This window comes from Staurois parvus, unplaced genomic scaffold (assembly GCF_062004578.1).
Source record: "Staurois parvus isolate SC_StPar_1 unplaced genomic scaffold, SC_StPar_1.0 ptg000175l, whole genome shotgun sequence".
Lineage (NCBI taxonomy): Eukaryota > Metazoa > Chordata > Amphibia > Anura > Ranidae > Staurois > Staurois parvus.
Window position 1 is genome coordinate 15,186,980 of NW_028317971.1, and position 14,576 is coordinate 15,201,555.

The 14,576-nt window shown below is 38.7% G+C and overlaps 1 protein-coding gene across 1 annotated transcript in view; it reads left to right on the plus strand.

Moving 5' to 3' along the window:
* Positions 1-14,576, plus strand: part of DENND6B (DENN domain containing 6B) — a 61,167-nt gene that overhangs the window by 6,580 nt on the left and 40,011 nt on the right. Inside the window, exons 5-11 of the mRNA XM_089676981.1 lie at positions 1,060-1,140; positions 6,026-6,131; positions 8,268-8,347; positions 8,838-8,897; positions 10,636-10,691; positions 12,562-12,684; positions 13,553-13,648. Coding sequence (XP_089533107.1) covers positions 1,060-1,140; positions 6,026-6,131; positions 8,268-8,347; positions 8,838-8,897; positions 10,636-10,691; positions 12,562-12,684; positions 13,553-13,648 — 602 coding nt within the window. The remainder of the gene's footprint in view (positions 1-1,059; positions 1,141-6,025; positions 6,132-8,267; positions 8,348-8,837; positions 8,898-10,635; positions 10,692-12,561; positions 12,685-13,552; positions 13,649-14,576) is intronic.

Sequence of the window (14,576 nt, forward strand, 5' to 3'; positions counted from 1 at the left end):
CAGGCGTTGTGAAATGTATGACACAGCAGTGCCAACTCACAGTGCATATTGAATAGGTGTCTCAGAATTCAAAGAAGTACTGTAAAAGTAGACAGTCTGAGGTATTTATTAAGAGGCATGTTAAGTTTTTTAAACATTTTTTTAGAAGATTAGGAAATTAAATAATTTTTTTTTCTCCCATACTGTCACATACTTTTTACATGTCACCAGAGCAGTACAGAGTCATCATATGAGTGGTGTGGTGGTGGTTAGGGATACTGACTGGTGACACTCAGTAAAAAATATGTATATATTTTTAATTTTTTAACTTTTTTTTTTTTAACATACTATGACCAGAGCAGTACAGAATTACCATAATGATAGTGTACTTCTCTGGGGAGGTGATCAGATTTTTGTTTTTCTTTTACATGATCACTGTTATAAGAAAACATTTTTATGAATGGAATTCATTCATTCACAGGCATTCACTGAGTATTATTGTGATTAGCTATGATTGGTCACAGCTATCACATGGTGCATATGGACTGGTTGGCCCTGTCTGTACCATGTGGTCACTGTGACCAATCACAGAGTTCCTTTTGCAGTAATACACAATGAATAGCTATAAATGAAAGCTATTCATTGTATACTACTTCCATGGGATCGCTGTGGTTGGTGACAGCAATCACATAATGCCCAGACTGGCCCAGTACAACGATCTGTCTTCTGCTGTGTCCACCGGACACAACGGATGACAGATCATGTTGCAGTGCAGCCTGTGACTGGGAGGATGTCATATGACATCCACATAGCATGGGAGAGCTCATGCTCAGCCCCCACTTGACAATAGTCCAGACGGGAATCAGTTAACAATCACAACTATGTAGTGCAAGGGTCTCCCTGACTAATATAAGCAATATAAATTGATTGTTTAGGTAGCTCCTCCCTCCACTCTTTTGTTGTTGGTGAATCAATGGGAGACTGCACAGGGTTTGCAAAATCAGGTTGTATCTTGTGTGGCTGGCTTATGTCTAAATCTTTATTGAACTTATATAGTAATATGTTTTTATATTCTGTTAGAGAGATCCTGCCCATTACTATGGATATGTATACTTCAGACAAGTGAGAGACAGCTCTGTGAAAAGAGGTTACTTCCAAAAGGTAAGTGTTTACAATAGACTTTAAAGTTGAAATTTCAGATTTGTTAGGAAAACAGTCTGTTCCCAGTAAACTATATACATTGCAAGGATTTTTAACAAGCCTTTTTTCAGATTCTTAGCTTTTTTTGTTCTGAAGACACTGATGTTTGTCTTTTCTCAAACTGATGGGGGTAACAGGACGATCTATCGACATAACTTGAGAAAAGCAGCACCATTTGCAGCTCTTTAGCTGGTAGTTTCAGAAAGCATATCAACACAAATTCAGCTGATGCAGGGGATGCCTGTAATTTGGCTTCCACTGCTCTGCAGAACTCTGAGAAAAATAGTAAGAACAAGCAGAGGATTAGGTTTCTGAGAAAGTCTTGTACACAAATGCTGTACAGAAAGGCTTCTTGCACTCGGTACTAATGTTTGCATCAGCATTTCTGGACGTAATTTCAGGCGTTTGTGTTGCGTGTATTTATGCGTGTACTTGTGCTCACAGTACATTCCTAGGTAAAATCAATTAATATTTATGCTCATATGTGTGCATCTGTGTGTACCTGAAAAATACTGCCCGGGAACACAGATTTTTCTATTTTTGTTTACTCAAGAATATGCAGCACTTGTTTACACACGTGTGTACAGGCACATTGTAAATAAGTAAAAAATTATTGTGTGGAGTCACTCTGCACATGCTCTTTATTGTGTGTATTGCTAGAGGGGTGTTTTTTTTTTTCTATCTTGAGAGAGTGCATGTGATCGGCATTGGGGCCAATCAGCACAGTCCAGACAGAAATCAGGGGTTCTGCATCCTCCTAGAGCAAAATGAATACTCCTCCTACAAACTTTAACGTGCTCTGCTGGACACTAATACATGTCACAAGACTGCTCTAACTACCGGTGAGAAAAGGTGTTTAGCAGTTTATATTTACTAAAATAATTGTATTTCCATGTTATGTGTACTGTGGGAGAACAGATATAGTGAATGCAGGGTCTGGGGTTTAATAACACTTTAATGTAAGGCTGTCTACACTAAGACTAAAGTCCTTTTTATAAATGTTTTTACACAAGATTCACAAAGCTTTCATCCAAGAAATGTGTGAATCCTGGGTTGTGTGAAATCTAGATTGTGAAGGCTAATTACCTTCAGTTATTTTGTGTCATGCTTGGATGACTTACTGGCATACACTATACATTGTTATGCATGAGGACAAACTTGGAAGTGGTCTATTAACTTAACTAGGCTTTCCAAATCAATCAAAAATAGATACATTTAGTTTACAGCTGACATTTCTTTTACCTCCTCCATTCTCTGCATTATTTTTAGAAAATGTCTCCGAAGTAATATGAATGAACCATTAAAATCTTCTGTCTGAGATATTTCTTGGCGTTTCTCTTCAGTGCACTTGAATCCTTGTTTTGCTTTAACTGCAACAGATGTCGGCTGCTGCTAATTGCCTTTATTTTGATGCAAAATTAAAATGCAGGATGAATGTGGTTTTAAATAAAAGTATGTATTTATAAATAAAGACTTTGTTTCAGAAACACCATATGGATAATTTGAAAAAGATACATTTGTTTTAAATAAATTACATACAAGTAAAAAGATACATCTCATCTGTCCTTTTCTATATACAGTGTATCTCTCAATACTTAATAAAACGTATCAAACGAGTGCTAGGTAAAAATATTGAGCAGCTAGCTTAAAAGTAAAACCTCAAAATCCTTCTCATAGATCAATAAATATAAAAAATGCAGCGCTGTATAAAATATGGATAAATCAATCAAGTCAACTGCATGTATGGTATAATAGCAATAATATGCGCTGTGGATTGCTATAATCGATAGTGTGAATAACATCCTGGTGTGACGTTTAAAGTGCACAAGTGATACAAAGGTAATATAATAATTCCAAGTTCAGTAATATATCATCAGGTGATTCTCTGTGATTCCAGTGGCTGTAAATGAATGTATATTGCACTAACCAGAAAGCGCAATGTCATACGCATTTGAGTAATTCAGACCAACTTCTGGTCATCTGGATCTGGAAAGGGAACTCAGGGAGTCATCTGGCAAAACCTCAGCAAGACAGGTAACACACAGTGTCACTCTCCAGGCTCCAGGTACAAGCATCCATCTAGCAGGGGGAACCACTCATGAAGGTAAGTCAGAAGTAACAGGGATCCACCTGGGGGGGGGGGGGGGAGCTCGTAACAAACAAGCCAGAGAAGAAACTTCTAATTGTGCAGTATTTTTATTCAGGGAATGGATAAATACATAAAGTATGCATGCACTCACATCTGGCATAAACTGACAGAATCCAAAATGGTCGCCGGCCTTCCACGTGGCCTGAGTGGCGTGCTGTCACCAGCTGGGCACCTCCCTCGTTTGTTACGAGCCCCCCCCCCCCAATTTTATACAGCGCTGCATTTTTTTATATTTATCTCTCAATACTCACTACCCTCTATCTTACAAATAATGCTCAGTTGGTAATAAGAGGCCTGATGCATGCAAAGAAAAGCAGTCCACGTCACCTCCACCACCCTGAACAGTTGTAAATAAAGCAGTGTGTGCCGTGATCTGTTTTCCCATCAGAAATTGAAATTTGTCAAATAAGGCTAATTCTTACAGTCTTCATTTGTTTGTTGATCCCACTGTATGCCTCTTTTCCTGTCTCTAGCTACTAGGAATGGAATCTGCTTCTTCCGCTGTAGTACAACATGTACATCTAAGGTTCAGTGTGTATTTGGAAAGGCCCCCCTGTAGATAGTGGTTAATTGAACAATTTTAGCTCTTTCAGTCTGGATGTTCCCTTCTGACCTCACTCAACAATGTTTTTTTGCCCCCAAACCTTTAACTCCCTAGATGTTGTTTTTATTTGTTTTTGTTCAGTCACTCTAGTAAAGTCACGTTACATTTCGGTCATTTTACATAGAAAAGATAACAGGCAGGCAAAGGAAGGGATGCTTAGCACTATCTTTGGCATCAATTGTATATATGAAAATTGTGTTTTCTGTTTTACATACAGAAAGTAATGTTGAGGGGATAACAAATTGGATTATATGGTGGTGATGCTTGATGTGATGGGTAGATTAAAATCTCAAGTAAATAGCATAGAGTAGGAAAGAGGTAGGGATGTATAGGTCAGGTTAGGAGGGTAGGATTAGAGTAAATATACACTCCGCCACAGCTACTCAGGGATGGGATCAGTGTCATTTTCAGCCCATGCTAGAAATGTGGATGAGTAACGAAACATGAACCATGAGGTCCAGATAAGTGAAAGTTGGTCCTCTTTTCCTGCTTCCTGCGCCAAGAGGTGTTGAAGGTCTCTTACAAAATCCAACTCATTGGCCCATTCCCCTAGGAAAGGCATGGCGTTCGCCTTCCAATGGTGGGGGGATGACCACCCTGGCTGCAACCTCAAATTGTCTCAGAACATCTTTTTTTACGGATTTAAAGGGTCCAGGCAGTAAGGAAAGAAGTGCTACTTCAGGAGAGGGGTGAATGGAAGTGTCCATCAGTTTACAGTGTAAATAAAAAATGTGTTGCCAGAATCTCCCAATGGGGGGTACATTCCCACCAAATGTGTAGCATAGTACCCTTGGAGGCCAGGCATGGAGGGGTTAAGCCAATGGAAAACTGACGGGCATCTGTACCATCTGGTTACTAGTTTAAATTCAAAAGAGGGATAGTATGTTGAAGGTCCCTGTGGAGGTGGGATTCCATTTTCAATGCCCATGATTCAAAGTCTGCCTCGAAAGCAAAAAGAAGGGCTGCTGTGTTCAAGCTAGAAGATCCCCCTGAGACTGGGAGTGTTGTAGCAGATAAGCCATTCCTTGTGATACCGGGAGGGAGCAGAGTTGTCATGGCTGAAGGAGTGGGTGCCTCTGAGTTAGTAGACAGGAACTCAGTAGCGGTGTCCAGGCCCACAGGAATGGCCACAAGGGCAGAGGAGGAAGGCCTAGGTTTTCCCGGAGTCCGTCATCTTGTCTTTGGCGGAGCAGGTAGCACTGTATAGAGCCCTGTTGAGGCTCAGCGGAGTTAGCAGGATGAGAGCTGTGTGCCAATATGTGAATCGTGGGTGTAGATGAGCTGTAAAACAGCCTGTATGAGTTGGGAGAGCACAGAGCTCAGCGGTGCACATCTTCAGCCCTCCGTCATCAGCCACGCCCCCTGTTTTTTTAAATTTTTTTAACCATCCTTTGTAACCACCACATTAGGCTTGTCAGACTCAAATGTGGTCCTGTTGCTTGGTTCTTAGACCTGGGTGGGGGGAGGCTACAACACACATTTGCATCTGCAAAGGTGTACGCAGGTAGAATACATATTGTAATATACATGACTGAAATAATACAGTTATACAATATTTATAACTGTATTATGTTATTAGCAATCCCACATTCCAATCAGATCCTCAGAAATCCTATGTGTAGGCATTTCTTGGTCATTTTCATTCAGTTTTGTAGGTGGAATAGAAGATGAAATGATTAGGCTGGTTGGAAATTTTTTGATTGCTTATAATGGTATTATGTCATGTGTGGCATATCAAATGATTGATGATTTAGGAGCATAGGAAAGGTCAATTCAATTAAAAGTTAAAAGGTAGACTCAGCCTGATTGTAATTCCAATACTAATTTTAACTAGAGTGTTACTGAAGAGTCAAGAATCAAAAGTACAGGGTGTTTGCCATTTTCAGTGTTGGGTCATGACACTCATGCTAGACTTCGTTCCTCTACTTTTTCATTTGTTCTGCATTCTACTTCTCAGCAGCATATGACACTTTCCAGCAAGCTAGTAAACACTGACCTGTGAATGCTACGCAGTACTTCACCCCATGTTCCTTGCACTATATTGTTACATTGGTTAATTTCTGTACAGATATGTGACTATTTTCCCTTTTCAGTCTTTAGTTCTTCTTTCAAGTCTGCCATATACCAATCTGTTCCACACACTTCTGCAGCTGATTGCACCTGAATACTTTAACAAACTGGAACCATGTCTTGAAGCTGGTAAGAATCTGAATGAACAATATTTTCATGGTATGTTGGCTTTTTGTGATGAGAGGGAAATGCTGGTGTGTGTTGGGCTGAGGTTTTGCCTCACCGTCAAAATAAAACATCTCCCATACAGGGTTTAATGACCCCACCTGCTCCAAGGGTTCCAAAGAAGAGGTCTCCACAGTTCAGCAATGTCTCAGTTACAGATAGTACACAGTCCTCACACAGCTTTGCCCTGCTTCACTCTGCACCTCACAGACACCTGGCCCTTTCATCCCTCTCCTGCAGGCGGGTTAACCCACACAGGATCAAAATACCCATAATCAGGATGGAAGGCTCTTTCCCACCTAAAATCTCTCCTAAGCTCTGAATTTGGGTCCCCTACCAGGACTTAACAAACTGGTTGTAAGTCATTTTCCCCTTTTGCTGAATCATCCAGGAACCCCTCACCCTGGGGTGACAATCCCTGAGTACTCTTAACTGCTTCCTTTCTGCCCCCTTAAAGGGACCACAACCCAAATAATTGGGACACATATCTCCCGTCAAAGACCTATCCCTGGCGTCCTAAACATCATATATTTTTACTGCTTAACCTCCCGCCTACTGTTAAGCTTGACTAATTTTGATACTGTACATTATTCTGACCCTAACCTTTACTGTTCTCCTAATACCTAAAATTAACTGCAGAGCCCATGGCATAATAGTTATTTTATTACTGGTGACATTTCAACTGACTTTCACCTGTAATGTTGCTCACTGTTGGCTGAACCAGCAAAATGTTGCTCCATTTCTTCAGATACGTGTAGCAGAATTGTGAGTGTGACATGAGCCTAAAATGTATCCTATTGCTTAAAGTGGTTATAAAGGTTCTTTTTTTTTTTACTTTAAAATAATAAACACATCATGCATACCTGCTTTGTGCAATTGTTTTGCACAGAGCAGCCTCAAGCCTCCTATTCTCAGGTCCGACGTGGACACTTCTGGCCCCTTCCCCTGCTGAGTCCCTCCAGAACAAGCTGCTTGCTCTGGGGGCACTCATACATGCTCATTCCCCAGCCACCTCTGTGTGTTTATTATTTTATGGGACACACAGAGCGTGGCTCAGCCCCCCCCCCCACACTCCCTCCTCACTTGCTCCCGCTGCTGTGTCTCAGCCAATGAGGAGAAAGAGATGCCTAGAATGCATGAAAGTAAAAAAATATTCAACTTTTAGAACCACTTTAACATACTAACTCCTAACCTTAACCCCTTTCCACCGTGAACCTAACCCTTAATCCATATCTAACCCCAACTCCCAACCTTCTGCAAGTGTACCTGAAGCACTGAAAACAAGTCTTGACCTCATTTTGTGTCAGAAATGGAGGAGTACGTATTGGTTTATGATGTAGTGTACATATTATGTCTTATGCTGAATGTAAGGTAGTAGTGTATTTTACTAATCCATTTCCACTAATCCAGTAGTGTAGTTTATGTAATTTTATCTAATCCATTTCGTCCATAACATTTATAACAAAATACCTTTATCTTTGAAGGAGTTAGGCTTCAAATTTGCTCTTAGTTCCAGTATATTGTGTGAAACAACCACAGTCTTTCCATTTTTCTTGATTGATTTCCACATTACAGAGCTTTTTTTTCTCATCAATTTGCTGACATTTAGTTTTAAGGATGTGTAAACTTAGTTAAGACTGTTCTGCAGTATCTTCTCATTGTGCTTCTAAACCCCTTGACACTTATACAGAGCAAATGTTCTAATTAAATACTGTATCAACTGGAGGAGAAAATGGGGCTGGGGTTTAATTGATGGTTGCATTCTTTATCCATTAAAGCAACCATAAAATTCCTGGCTAGTTTGTAAAAATCTAAAGGAAAGCTCTCAGGACAGAAATATGGGAACAGTGGCTAGATTTGTTTTTGACGGTGCAAGCTTTCTTCGTTTTGTTTGCTTTGCTACCTCAAATACCCTGAAGTGGGACATATGCATATTTTTCCAACTTTACAGACTGCATGCTTTGTTCAAAGTCAGTGGCTCATTAAGTTAAAAAAACAATGATAAGGAATACAGCAGTGTAGATTTTACCCTCATTTTACATATGTCAATTTTAAGTTAAGTAAAACTACATTTTATATCTTTTTTTTTTTCTCCTTCAGTATGCAACCAGATTGACCGCTGGCCATTTCCAGAGCCAGGACTTTCACTGTCTCTACCAATCATGGGCCTTGTTCTACAGGTATTATGCCAGCAGTAGCAGCAGAGATAGTAGTAGTTATATCCATATGTAGGTCCCTATACAGTATAATCTCATTGTACCTTCGTTAAGGACAAATCACAATTATGGTTTAGCTATTACCTTTAAAGTGTAAGCCCGAACAATTAACTTCTTTTATTTGCTTTCTTTTGGTCTGTTAAATATACTATTAAAAGCCTTTTGTTATATCTATTTGATAAAAAAAACACTTGTCACAGATACTTTCATAAAATCCTGCCTTCCATGGTTAGATTGCCACTTTGGGTCTGTCAGGAGCGATATTCATATAAGAATGTACAGTTATGTTGAATCAGTTGAGCCAAACTTTTAGGCAGAGCAAGCATGGGTACATGTATATACGAATGTATGCATGAGAAATATAAAAAAGATTAGCATAAGACAGTAATTAAAATTTTATTATTGTTAAATGCTAATCAATTAACCTATGTTTTTTGTTTTTCGTATTGTCAAGGTCAAAATTCCAAGCCATGATGATCTAATGGAGACAAATGCTATTACAGATCATCACAAAGTATGTGATCCTTGTTCCTTGTAAGCCGCTAATATGTAGTTTGCCTGATTATACATAATATGCAAATATTTTTAAATACAAGATACTATAATGTTGGTACTACTTCACAATTTTTTTCTGTACAGCAAAGTTTTCATATTTCATAATTATTCTAATACTTTGAAAACAATTCCAAAACAAATCAACAGAGGTTAGAAAATTATATATAAGAGCAGACAGGTACTGCTGTTCAGTGTCTTAAAATGCCTATACACCACCAACAGGCACTAGTGCAAGTTGGTACTATTAACCCTCATGGTGCCCTATCAGAAACAGTATAGGAAGTTTATGTCTAAGGGCTGATAAAGAAAACATGTAGAATATCTTCACTTTGTATTTAATGTAGAACTATAGGCAAAACCTTTCTTTTCTGTTCGAATAGAGGAAGGAAGGGTTGTAACCTTTGCAAGATTTTTGTTTTTCGCCATCTGTTTCCCATTTCGGAGACTTCCTGTCCCATAGTCAAACAGGAAGTGAGGGGAAATCCCTGCAAATTAAGGGAATTCCTTGGGGACCCCCAGGTCTCCCGAACCTATGTCCCTATTGGAAGATTTCCCGTCTATTACTTTTCTGGGGACAACTTAAAATTTGGGATTTTTTTTTTATTTTCACTTTTAATGGTATTGGTAAACAGGACAAATAGACAGGTTGAATCTACCTATCAGGGACACAGACAGCGATACAAACCTGACAGGTGTTCTAATCCAGCTCCACTCTTTACAAAACTAAAAAAAAAGTTTTGTCCTTAATTATACTTTAAAGCTTAATTCCAGGTATGTTTTTTTGCATAGTTAGTTTGGTTTAGCTTGGACCAATGTAAGTAAGCATATTCCATACTTCATTGATCCTTACTACAGTGATCCATGCTGTCTTCCGGGTGCTGCTCATAGAACACTTTGCATTTGGAGAAACATGGTAAGGTCATAATCTCCAGCTCATGCAATCAGAGATTGCCTTGTATTCCTTGAGAAAAAGTACAAGGGGTTCTCTGAATGGCTCCTGTGCTAAGAAGGTGACCCCCCCCCCCCTTTCCCCATCCCCCTCCCCTTAAAACTGGAATTCAGCTTTAAATTCATACAATATTCAGAAATGAGTCTTCATATCAAAAAGGTCCCATTATCATTGACCTTTATACCTCTATACCCGAATTGTTGAGAAGCTATAATGATTTTAGGTCAGTTTTTTTATTCTGTTTTAAAGGATGGTTTTGCGTTTTTAAAAAGTAACATTTTTATCCTCAAGCCCCCCTACCTCCTCAGGTGTTTATTTTCATATCACAATGGATGCCTACACTGGTTTTTGCAAAAACTCTCTTCAGTCCTGGCCACCCTGACATAATAAGTGCACCTAGATCTGAATATGGCCATATCATGATCATGGAGATTCTGAAGGGAGAATGGCAGATGTCAGACTGCTGTGACACAGAGGAAATCTGTTCCTTGTTTTCTCCTGCAGTGTTTGTGTAGCACTGCAGCCAAGGCAAGGGGTATTGCAACCTACGTACCCCTGATCATGGCGGATGTAATTGACAATAGACATAGATAACAAAACATTGGTTTTCCTTTTCTTCTTCAAGCCAAAAACCCTGTTAATTTGAGCAAAAGAAACAGATAATATAAATATTATAGTTTATTTCATGTTTGAGCACAAATGGATAGATACCTGTGTTTCTGCTGATTGTATCTTGTATTGTGATCAGGACCGCCTGGATCCTCCTTATCACCTCTCCAGTATCCATGAGTTGGATCTTTTCAGGTGAGCTAAAATGGAAACATTAGCTTTAGCTATGCAAGTAATATGAATAAAACAGGAGTAAAAGTAAAAGCAAGTCTTTTCTAATATTTTAAAAAAGTGTAGACAGGACTAAAGTGGTCACATGACTTTGACAGGATTTGTGATAGGACTCTCCACTTACCACTGAACAAAGAACATTCTTTAGGATACCATAGACTCCCACAACACCCACTGCAGTTTGTGAATGATATGTAAAATGCAGGTACAGTGTGGAATATTTACTCTGATGCCCTGCAAAGAATAAATAGTGTTCTGTCCTCCTTATTTTACAGTAAAATGGTCCCTAGGTGTGTAGGACACAGTCTGGTCTGATCCTGAGCATGGGGCTGGGTGAAGAGATTTTTCCAACCGATATTCGTGGTTTGTCATTTAAGGCCTTGTTCACACCATGTGCAGAGATGTCAGTTTTTCTGCATGCATTCTGCAAAGGCACAAAAAACAAAAGAATTGTTCTGTATGTGCCCTGTTCATACCACAACACTGGTATCACATGCAGAATTTTTTCTGCGCAGGAATCTGCAACATGTATAAAACTCACTGAAATGCACATGAAAACTGATTCTACAAGTGAAATCTACACATTCTTTCCATCAAGTTTTCTGTGTGTATGGTGTGAACGAGCCCTAACTTCTTGTCCATGTGTCATCGAAACGTTTCAAACAAGATCAAAATTAAAATTTTTAGCATGTTGTAGTTTATTAAAAAAAAACTTTTTAACTGATTTACTTACCAAGTGATTTTTACTTGTGTGATCTTGGTAATTTGTTTTTAGAAACACCTTGAATATTTATTTTTTGAAAAGCATTTGAAATAGACAAAAATACCACAAAATGCAGTTTTAAATGCATTGAGTAATTAATACTTTTTCCAATATGTTCTATAAATTATTATATTGTTATTTAACATAAATACAGGGACCCCAAATATATGCATAGGTTTGGGTTTATATTTCAGTGTTAAATTGCTGAATAATAGGCTTATATTTTAGATTTTTAGTTATTATAAATTTTCCAGTACTATTGGCTGTAATTCGCAGATTCTGATCAATTTGATTAATTGGCTTAATACTAAATAACAAATTCATCTTCTTTAATTAAAGCATTTATCTATTAAAGCGGTAGTAACTTCTTAAAAAAAAAAAGCTATCCACAGCAAGTTAATGGCAAAATGTGCTAGTATGCACTGCATACTAACACATTATGACAGACTTGCCTGCAAAAGGGATCCCTCCAGCAGCGTGCTGTCACCACTGAAAGGGCTTCCATCTTCACTCGGTCTTCATTTTGGGTTCGTTTGAAAGGCTGAGCCGCAATTATATTACTCCTGCGCATGGGAGTCACTGCAGCCGCACAGCACTCTGGATTGACAGCACATTCAGTGTACCATCAATTCAGAACACAGTGCACGTGCGCTGGCTGCTGAAATTGTGAGTATCTCCTAAACGGTGTGCAGTTAGGAGATCTCGTACGTACAGGTAAGCTTTATTATAAGCTTACCTATAGGTACATCGACCAAGTGGTGTTTATTACCACTTTAGCTAACGTAATATAACCAGACATTTATTTATGTTTATTTTTTGTAATAACTTTTAAGCTTTATTTTTTCTTCTTCCTTTTTTTTTTTTTCTTTTAACAGTGTTCAACTGTGACTGTCGCACAGATCCCCTCTCCTCATAGTTGTAGCTGCTGTGAGACTGAGGAGATGTGGCAGGCAGTGCATAGTGCTTATGGATCACACTGCTGGGTACTCTAGCGGCATTGTGCATATGTACTATGTATGTATGTTGTCTGTTCCTAAAATATAAACAGCTGTTTATTTCCAATATCTCTAGATCCCTTCAGTCTGTACTGATGAACCTCCAGTTGCTATGGGAGTTGGTTTTACTTGGAGAGCCTTTGGTTGTTATGGCACCTTCTCCGACCATTTCCTCTGAAATTGTACTGGCATTAACTGGGTAACTGCTTGTTCTTCCTTTGGAACAATTATGTTGTGAGTAGCATGGATTCTAGAAACCATAGCCTGCTGCTTAAATAAGAAACTTTAGCTGGGAAGCAGCACTAAACTGAACAGTAGTAAAAAATTTGGTTTGGTTGTACAGTAGTTGACTTGTGGCACTTTTACATTTGTGTTTGTCTATAAAGTAGATGTAGGGGCAGCCTCTCATATGTTGGTATTATGGCATGCCTTCTAATATTCTTAATTTAGAAAGAGGAACAGCTTTTACCAACAAAATATATAGGCTACATACACTCTACTGCCATGCCCACTTCCACAGGCCATAAAGAATTAATTATCAAAAAATGATTGGTTAAAAAAGTACTCCAGGATAGCCAAAAAAAATCAACCATTAGTGCACCCTCCTACACAAAACTCCAAATTGTTAATAATATTATGAAAATCCTTACCATTTAGAAGCAAAGTCCAATTGAGTTTTAATTATCTCATCTCTGTAATTCAAAATATAACAGCATCTGCTCTGCGAAGGAGGAGCTGTAATAGCAGGGATTACATAATTTCCTCTCCTCTCTGCAGTAAAAGGAAACTACAGTTCCTATTATCCACATGGAATTGTAGTGAATGTGGGCGGTACACTAGGCCTGTACAAAATAACTGTCTAAAAGCAATCTCCCTCACTTTAGAAACACTTTTTTTAGTTGCTGTTTTGTCTATCATGCAGGAAGTGATAGAAAAACTCTCCTATGAGACATAGACGACAAAAAAAAGGTCTAACACCCTTACTGCTGTATCCATACATTTATTTAATACAGTTTAATAGTTAAATATGCTGAAACAAAAATCGCCTCTGTTTTTGTGTTTTCCAGATGCATTTCGCCTCTAAAGTTTTGTTCAGACTTCCGTCCATATTTCACTATCCATGACAGTGAATTCAAAGAATATACAACAAGGACACAGGCTCCGTAAGTGAATATTAGCATGGGAAGGATCAGGGATAAATATACTACTGAAGAAATTTAAAAAAAAGCTAGTTTGTGTTTTAACCCAAACAGAAATAGCAGTTTATGGTGGGCATATCCCGTAAACAATTAATATATCTTATGATAAGCAGTATTTGGAGAACATCCTTCCTTGTATACATGTTCGTTTAATGTAGACATATGATTTGTTTAATACTCAGTTTTCATCAGTGAGCTGTTTTACCTGACAGAGGACTTGCAATTGCAAGAGAATAAACAGGTTACTGACCTCTCATTTGTAATGATACATTTGAGGATTTTATTAAATACATTTTTGTATTGCGATGCATGTTCCTGTATTTCTTTCCACCCATGGTGGGACATAGGAATTCTTAGACTGTTGTGTTATACTGCCTCTTACAGGAGTATGTGGACACTGGCAATGAAAAACACTTTTCTAGGCCAGGAAAACCCTGCCCATTATCATCATGTCTCAGTTTTTTTGTATGTATCCTCAGGAGAGTGGATGTAATTTCTCCAGCATTTCTGTTCCCAGAGGTGTTTTTTGTCCTATGTCAGGGGTTTGGCTCATCAAAATATCTATACCTATGTGTCTGCAGCAAGCTGGACAAATATTGTCTCCTGGTACAGGGATGTGCTAGCTGAAGCAGTGACTTATCTCTGTTTTTACTTCCCTGAATCTCCTTGCTTGTTTCCTTTGCAGGATCAAGATAGAGAGCATTCTTTGCTGCAGAATGGCTCAGGTAGATGTGGTACTCCAACCTGGTAAAACTCCTGGCAAATACAACATCAGGATCTTCGGACCCAGAGGCAGATTTACATTCTGCTTCATGGTCACTGGCTTTATTGACATGGTTTTGAGGGACAGAGGCATACCTATTCTATGATGCTAAAAGCTAGGAAGCTATCT